At 33.9% G+C, this 9,426-nt stretch overlaps 1 protein-coding gene across 1 annotated transcript; it reads left to right on the forward strand.

Annotated features, from left to right (window-relative positions):
- The first annotated feature begins 1,844 nt into the window (after nt 1-1,844).
- On the forward strand, nt 1,845-3,539 carry LOC125819417 (E3 ubiquitin-protein ligase IPI1-like). Its single transcript, XM_049498849.1, has 5 exons — nt 1,845-1,968; nt 2,451-2,617; nt 2,876-2,946; nt 3,068-3,205; nt 3,311-3,539. Exons 1-5 carry the CDS (start codon nt 1,845-1,847, stop codon nt 3,537-3,539), a joined length of 729 nt encoding a protein of 242 aa, XP_049354806.1.
- Nucleotides 3,540-9,426: the final 5,887 nt, after the last annotated feature.

The raw sequence follows: 9,426 nt of genomic DNA on the forward strand, positions 1-9,426 counted from the left end.
TTTAAAAAAACATCACTTGATAATGTGTGTATGCTATCACAACTAATTAAGTCAGATTGTAACTCCACGTCAGCACATAACGTGCAAAGAAATATATGGGATACTTGTGTCTTTTCACATTAGAAAAAAACACTAATAATAAGTATAATACATAAATTTTCAGTTACGTTCTATCTTTATCCTAGTTGGCAATGCTTAGGTGAAGAGATTAGTCCCACACGTGGCTTGCACGCCACGTCACTAAAATTTGGGTTGTTAACTCTTGATGATATTTGTGGTCTCTTGGAAAAACATGAACGGGACTTTTTTATCCAAAAATATAACATATGGTATAAATGGTCTATTTCATATTTCAGGGGCAATTTTGATAATTCTTTCTTTTTAAAAAACATCACTTGATAATGTGTGTATGCTATCACAACTAATTAAGTCAGATTGTAACTCCACGTCAGCACATAACGTGCAAAGAAATATATGGGATACTTGTGTTTTTTCACATTAGAAAAAAACACTAATCATAAGTATTACACATAAATTTTCAGTTACATTCTATCTTTATCCTAGTTGGCAATGCTTAGGTGAAGAGATTAGTTCCACACGCGGCTTGTACGCCACGTCACTAAAAAATTGCGTTGTTAACTCTTGAGGATATTTATGGCCTCTTGGGAAAACAACGGGACTTTTTTATCCTAAAATGTAGCATAGGGTATAAATGGTCTATTTCATATTTAAGGGGCAATTTTGACCATTTTTTATTTAAAAAAATCATCACTTGATAATGTGTGTACGCTATCACAACTAATTAATTCAGATTGTAACTCCACGTCAGCACATAACGTGCAAAGAAATATATGGGATACTTATGTCTTTTCACATTAGAAAAAAACACTAATAATAAGTATTATACATAAATTTTCAGTTACGTTCTATTTTTTCCTAGTTGGCAATGTTTAGGTGAAGAGATTAGTCCCACACGTGGCTTGCACACCACGTCACTAAAAATTTAAGTTGTTAAATCTTGATGATATTTCTGGTCTCTTGGAAAAACAACGGGACTTTTTTATCCTAAAATATAGCATAGGGTATAAATGGTCTATTTCATATTATAGGGGAAATTTCGATCATTTTTTCTTTTAAAAAAACATCACTTGATAATGTGTGTATGCTATCACAACTAATTAAGTCAGATTGTAACTCCACGTCAGCAGATAACGTGTAAAGAAATATAGGGGATACTTGTGTCTTTTCACATTAGAAAAAAACACTAATCATAAATATTATGGATAAATTTTTCAGTTACGTTCTATCTTTATCCTAGTTGGCAATGCTTAGGTGAAGAGCTTAGTCCCACACGTGGCTTGCACGCCACGTCACTAAAAAATTGGATTGTTAACTCTTGAAGATATTTGTGGTCTCTTAGGAAAATAACGAGACATATTTTTTATCCTAAAATATAACATAGGGTATAAATGGTCTATTTCATATTTGAGGGGAAATTTTGACCATTTTTTCTTTTAAAAAACATCACTTGATAATGTGTGTATGCTATCACAATTAATTAAGTCAGATTGTAACTCCACGTCAGCACATAACGTACAAAGAAATATAGGGGATACTTATGTCTTTTCACATTAGAAAAAACACAAATCATAAGTATTACACATAATTTTTCAGTTACTTTCCATCTATACCATGTGAACACCTAAATAATTCATAATTAAGGAATCTATTACAAGATTACAAAGTAGTAAGTCAATTAATTCATGTTTCAAAATTTCCCTATAAATAATGTTGAAATCTCCCTATTTCCTCACTTCACTCTTCATTTCTCTTCTTTATTAGCTATGGCTAATAACATTTTCCCAAATGGTGCAAACCCTCCACTTTGCACCCTTTGTTTAGAGACTGTTGTAGATGATTCTACAAGGGCAATTACTAAGCTTGTGTGTCAACATTTCTTCCACTCAGGTTTATATAACAATATTTACAAATCTTTAAAATGAATAAATTATTCGTTTATGTGTTTATATTATAACTATTATTCTATGTAATAAATCGAGTATGTAGTAGCTAGTTAGATTTCCTTTACTCAACATAAGCAATTTTTTATTCAATTTATCATATGTATTCGGATCTTTAAATTTTTTAAGTTGGATTTTTAATTTCTTTTAATTCGTTGGAAGTGAAATAGAAAACTTGTAACATCATAAATTAAATTATTTTCTTGTCTTTTAGACATAAACCTTGGTATTAGTTGGCAAAAGCAAATATAATAAAAAAGATTTTAAAAACTTGGATAGAAACAAAAAAAAAAGAATAAAACACGAAATCTTGTAAAAATAGAAAATTTACATTGCTTCATTTAAAAATTTGAACTTCATATGATTAGTTCCATTCGATTGACATATTAAGATCCAATAGTAATTAATTTTTTTTTTCTTGTTATGCAGATTGTATTGGAAGTGAGTTCAATCTTAGGGGGGAAATGAAATGCCCTAACTGTCGAGTTGTCGAAGAAGATGGAATCTGGATGAGATTTACAAACTCTGACTCTGACTTTGACGCTGAAGACGGAAATGAAGAAAACGTCGTTGAGGACGAACATAATGAAGAACAAGTATTATCCAAATTTTTTTAACCTTATTTATTATTTAACCATAGTAAAGTACATTAATTTAATATAAAAATAAGATAAAAATGAATTATTATCGTAATCTTTAATCTGAATATTGAATACGGGTAGTGATTGTCTACATTCAATTTTTAAGAATTTTTGTTAGAAGAGATATCTTCTATTTTTGTTGTACATGAAATTATGCATTTTTGTTTTCATTTTTTATTAATTCTAAGAAATAAAATTCTATTTGATTTTTAGCCTGAAGATGAAAATAGGCAGCTTTTTCGTGCAATTGTTAATGCATATACTGGAAGTACTAGCCATATGAGGTAATTAATTTTACTCTTTTAATCCTAGTAATATATATATATATATATATATATATGAATGTTTGTAATTAATTAATGTGTTTATGAAATAAATTTTGTGGTATTAATTGTATTTTACAAGGGATGAGATGAACAATGATGTTTCACGGAATGGTGCACCTCCAAACTTTCGTCATACTACTTTCCAAACCAACAATGGACTAAACATTTTCTCTCGTACTTTTGTGGTTTATCAAAGCCCTATCCTCCAACAAAATGAGTAAGTTTATTCTCTCATAAAACCATTTAATTTGTATTTTTTGAAGTATATTTAATTTTTTTCATGAGCCATATGTTAATTCGAGTACTTTGCAATTCAAAATAGGCTCCCTCCTCCTCCAATTGATGTTGAGATGGTTGATCAGGGACAGATCTCTTCTTCAGATGCAAACGTTGGTTCGAATTCAGTAACACATGAAACATCCACTTTGTACGAGCAGGCTCGTAACAATCTGTTACCATGTTTGGAGCTCACCTTAGCCACCGGTGGTACTTCACTTGGTGATGGGCGTCCGCTGCCACCTTGTCAATGTATCTGTTGTCGTGCATCTTAAGCAGGACACGTTAAAAGATAAATGTTGGTGTGACATAGCCATCAAATGTGACATTTGTTGATGGTTCTTTTATTTGTTTTTAGAATTAAAACTATATTTTTTCAGCTTTTGAAACTTGTAGAACCCTTAATTTGCTTGTTTGTTCGTTTTATTTTGTTTTCATATTGAATTGTTGCACTGTTTGGTGAAATATTTTCTTTAAAATTTATTTATCTATATATGATGATGTTTTCCCTTTTGGGTAGACTAAGAAGTGAAGAGTTTGTGAAGATTTCATGATATGAGGTAATGTAAGAGTTACTAGTAAGGATGAGTTAGAGTATACTTTAACTAGAAAGGAGTTTATGATGATGTGTCATTGTGTTAGTAACGACCAAGTGTAGGTGTTGAATAAAAGAACAAATTATTCATGAGGTGATAGATCTAGGACGAGAGGGAGTTGCTCGGATGGTAAGTACCCCTCACTTCCAATCCGAAGGTTGCGAGTTCGAGTCACCGATGGAGCAAAAGGGGTGGGAGCTCCTAGGGAGGGATAAAAAAAAGAGGTGATAGATCTAAGTCAGATTTATGATTTTTGGGAGATCCCATGATATTCAGAGGGCTATAGAACTAGTTAGCCAATGATGTGTAGTGAGTGGGTAAATAGTATTTAAGTTGTGAAAGGAAGTGTGACAGTAAATTGTAAGTATGAAGACTGAGAGATAAAGAGTACTGACTACTTGTGATGAAGTCTTAGTGAGCGAGTCTTTTTCTCAATTTTATCTAGTAGTTATCAATTAGTATAGTATGTAAGCGGTTATATTGATATCCGGGTGTAGTAATAAACATTAAGCTTGAATTTGAGATGAGTGTTGTGACCAAAAGAATGGAAACATGAGAATGATGATGCTAGTTATCTGATCTGGTAGGTTTGATATATAGTAGGTGAGAAATTACGAGGTTAGATACAATGAATTTGAGTGGTACAAGTATGGGATTCTAACTTTTAGATAGAGTAGTGAAGTGTGACAAAGTCATTAGAGTAACAAGAGCATTTAGAGGTCTACCCGAGATTGTATGTAATAGGCGAGGTTCCAATTAAATTAATGATTTCCATATGTGTCTAGATAGTATATTTGAGCTGTTAATGCGGAATAGGCTGATGTAACCGTTATTTTTTTTCCCTTTCTTAAGATTTAGATGAAACAACTTTATAAGCCAATGAAATTAGGTTAGGAGAAGCATCTTAGAAAGAGGTCTTAGAATGAGTTTTAGTACCTGCTTATGGAGAGTTCAGTAGGCATGAGATAAGCCTTTCCTGAGTATTAGTGTAAAGAGAATGTAGACCAATTTAGAGATGATGAAATATAAGCTTTCAAGTGTCAACTTTAGACATAAGTGGGAGATGATAAGATGAGAAGTCAAGTCAAGTGTTAAGAATCAGATGGAGAGGTGCTCAAAAAGTGTTTTAGAGATATACCCATCCATTCATAATATTGCGTATTCCTCAAGTCCAGCTATTACAACATCTTGTTGATATTCCTAATATCAAATATGTCTATGACCTATACTCATACACTTCAGAGAGATTCACATCTAAGCTCAATTTCCAGAATGAGGGGTAAAAACTTTATCCCATTGATCTCAATCTTATCCATAAAGTTATGAATATCAGCCTCAAGATATAAACCTATTCATATAAGCACTCATGTCTTGATCGTATGCTCAGTCTTGCAAATTCATGATTTACTCTCAATGTCTAGCAACATAATGGTATGTCATGCATATTCTTATACTAGATATCTCGAATGAATCGTGCTTATGATAATTTACCCTAAAGTTCTTTCAGTAATCCTTTTTAGTTTCAAAGTGGTGTTGTCGATAGTAGTGGTGTGATGATAGAGAAGCGGATTTCTATTTTCTTATTGTGATAGTGTTGGTGTGTTTATTCCTTCTAAGGTTATAAATATGGAGGAAAAAAGATAAGGTTTTATGATGAGTAATAAGTCAGTTCCTGGTAATACTGCATGAAATTATGTTGGTAGAAGTGACGAGAGAATGAAGAATTCTTATAAGGAGTGGTTAGTAGGAGTCCATGGAATGGTTATAGTACTAGGCTTGAATGTGGTGTTATTGACATGTGGACAATGCGTGATACATTAGTTGTTTCGTGATATGAGCTCAAGGTTAGCTGAATGTAGCGTTAAGGAGCTACGTTCTTGGGATGAGATTTCCTATAGAGATATAGAACCCGAATCTTGTGATTTAGATCAGAATAATCAACCTACGTTAAGTACTTTGTGATTTTGAGTTAGGCTTGAATATAGTAAGAGTAACCCCTTCCCATTCTCAGTCCAGCAGTCATTCGAGGACGAATGATCCCAAGGGAAAAATATTGTAATATTTCGAAATTTTTTAAGTCAAGACTCGAATCATTTAAATAAAATAAAATCTAATACATGAAAACAAAAGAAATTAATTAGGTAACAATATTGGTATCGTTTAACTATCCATTATGAAGTCTAGATCACTCAACTATTTCTCTTATTTTATATAAGTACAATTAATTAAACTAATATTTCAAACTAATGTTTGTACATGAATAATTAATTAATGTGTTTATAATATAAATTTTGTGGTATTAATTGTATTTTACAAGGGATGAGATGAACAATGATGTTTCATGGAATGGTGCACCTCCAAACATTCTTCATACTACTTTCTAAACCAACAATGGACTCAACATTTTCTCTCATACTTTTGTGGGTGATCAAAGCCCTATTATCCAACAAAATAAGTAAGTTTATTCTCTCATTAAACCATTTAATTGATATCTTTTGAAGTATATTTAATTTATTTCATGAGTCATATGTTAATTTGAGTACTTTGTAATTGAAAATAGGCTCCCTCCTCCTCCAATTGATGTTGAGATGGTTATCAGAGACAGATCTCTTCCTAATATCCAAACGTTGGTTCGGATCCAGTAACACATAAAACATTCACTTTGTATGAGCAGACTCGTAACAATCGGTTACCATGTTTGGAGCTCACCTTGGCCACTGTTGGTACTTCACTTTGTGATGAGCGTCCGCTACCACCTTGTTAATGTATCTGTTGCCGTGCATCTTAAGCCGGACGCGTTTAAAACAAATGTTGGTGTGACTGTAACATCCGACAATTTAAAAATGAATATGAAGAAGCTTGAAATTTGGAAATAGTCATTTTTGGAAAAATTTAAAATCTGGAAATTTGGCTAAGTGTGGAAATCAGTGAGTTTTTGGCCAACTTTGAGCAGTCATAACTCCTAGATCAGGATGATTTAGGAGTAGTTCCAGTTATGGTTTCGAAGCTTGTGGAACGATCTTTCCAACGCCACTGAGTTTTCTCGATTCCGAGTTCGTATGAGCGAGTTATGATCTTTGAAAGTTGGGCAGTTGGCAGGGATTCCGTTCCGGAAATTTAAGGGCATTTTGGTCTTTTCACAAATAATTTCTTTTGAGCTTATATTGTTGTATTAGGCTGATATTTGGATCATTTTGTCCCATTTTGAAAGAGAAAGAGTTAGGGTTCAAGAGAAGAAGAAGAGAAGAAGGAGAAGAAGAAGAGAAGAAAGAGGAGATCAACAAGATTTGTCAAGATCATTGTGGATTTTCGTCGGGGGTGATCCCTATCAAGGTATGTGAGTCTTTAGTGTGGGTTTATCCTTTCCCCCCACATACCAAGCTCGTTTTTATGATTTGAGAAGAGATTGGATTTGTTGTTGAAGTTGTTAGTTGTTGTTGATGTTGTTAGTTGTGTTGTTGAAGTTATTGTTGGTTGTGGGACAGGATTGGGCTGTGTATTTGAGTTGTGACCTATTGTATATTGAGGGATTTTATGATCCTTAGTGTTGGTTGGTTCATACCCCCACACACCAACTCGTTTTTAATTCCAAGAGAAGATTTATTGGTTGTTGAAGTTGTAGTGGTGTTGTGTTGAAGTTCTTACTGATTTAGTACAGATTTCTGGCTGTGATTTTTGAGTTGAATCTATTGTATAATAAGGGTCTTTATGATTCTAAGTGTTGCTGCTGAAACCTTGAGGTTGAGAGGGTTTAGAATTGGAAAGAAACAAGGGGAAAAAGTCGGATTTTTGGGGAAAAAGGGGCTGGGCTGTTGCACCTCTCCTAGTGCCAAGGACACCAATCCTTCCCTTTCATTCACCATTTCTTTTTTTATACATGTTCCTAGGTATTATACCTATGTTTCCTAGTTGTTTCCAACACTCCAAGGTACTTCCAAAAGTCAAGTAAAACTACAAGTCAAGTGAAGTTAGTTTCCAAGTCAAGTGAAGTTAGTTTCCAATTCAAGTGAAGTTAGTTTCCAAGTCAAGTGAAGTCAAGCTTAGAAGTAAGTAAGTCAAAGCAAGTCTTTAAGGTTTTCCAAGAGTCTTCATTGAGCGTTTTAACTTCATTCTAAGGCTCAAGTTCCAAGTTAAGTATTGAGTTTCAAGTCAAGTCAAAAGTTAAGAGTTTCATGTTAAGTTAAGAGTTTCACATCAAGCCAAGAGTTCAAGTAAAGTAAAGAGTTTAAAGTTGAGTTCTTTTCTCAAAGTTATTAGGGAACTATGTATTCCCAAAGAAGTTTTAAAGAAATGTTTTTACATTTAAACAAGGTTGGAAACTGAGATTTCCAAAAAGCCTTCGGGCTAGTTTTTGAGTAATTATCTCATATCAGCAGGAAGAAATATGTTTTAAAAACATAAGAGCCAGTACATTTTTGGGAGTAGTATCGAGCACCAAATTGGGGGAGCGTTCAAAGAACCCACAGCCCCCATAGAACCATGTTAGCCACCATGGGTAGAAAAGGATCATACTTTTTAGATGAATCCTTTTCAGATTAGACTAGTGGATCCATTAGGCAGTTCAGGTCTTATACCTTTGGCCGGGTATAAGATGCTCTGGCAGCGTGAGGTCGATCGCTGTATCATCACTATAGCTCTTATGTGATGGTTGTCGGTTAGAGAAACTCCCACAGCAGTTATTGTATTTTTCATACACAGAGATTATTGTATTTTTTATATACATCAGTTCATTGTATTTTTATACACATTTCAGGCTTATTGTATCCTTGTATACACACAGAGTTCATAGCATGTTTTAAGCAATCTTTCTTTATATCGCACTTGTTTTAAATTGCCTTATATTGAAAGAAGTCAGTCAGGTTGAGTTAAGTTGAGCCAGGTAAGCTATTCAGTTTCTTCCAGTTTTCCTTCTAGCCTTTGTTGCTTAGTTTTCCAGCTTGCATACTCGTACATTCCATGTACTGATGCCAGTTGGCCTGCATCGTTTGATGATGCAGATTCAGGTACCCCGGATCAGCATCCTGCACGTCGTTGATCCAGCTGAGCACTCCAGAGTCAGTGGTGAGCCTCCTTGCATTCCGGAGGACTCAATTATTTTGTGTTCTTAGTTTTTGTTTTATTAGGATGTTGCGGGGTCTGTCCCAACATCCATCTCAGTATTTTAGAGGCTTCATAGACAGACAGTCAGTCAGTTAGTTTTGAGTCTCTCATCTATATATATATGTAAATATTCTATTTTGAGATTCGAGTTGCCTTTATGGCCATATTTTATAAGTTAAGTTGTTTTGTAATATTGCATTGCATTGAGTTATTCTGTTGAGGTTTCCGCTGAGTTAAGAAAGCCAGGCCAAGGGTTCGCTTGGGGCTAGAAATGGTCTCCGGGTGCCGGTCCCGCCCAGGGTGTAGGCTCGGGGCGTGACAGTGACATATATAGCCATCAAATGTGACATCTGTGGATGGTTATTTTATGTGTTTTTAGAATTAAAACTATGTTTTTTAGGTTTTGAAACTTGTTGAACCCTTAATGTGCTTGTTTGTTCGTGTTATTCTATTTTATATTGAATCG

The sequence above is a fragment of the Solanum verrucosum genome, unplaced genomic scaffold (genome assembly GCF_900185275.1).
Source record: "Solanum verrucosum unplaced genomic scaffold, falcon-dt-bn FXZP01000255.1, whole genome shotgun sequence".
Classification (NCBI taxonomy): Eukaryota; Viridiplantae; Streptophyta; class Magnoliopsida; order Solanales; family Solanaceae; genus Solanum; species Solanum verrucosum.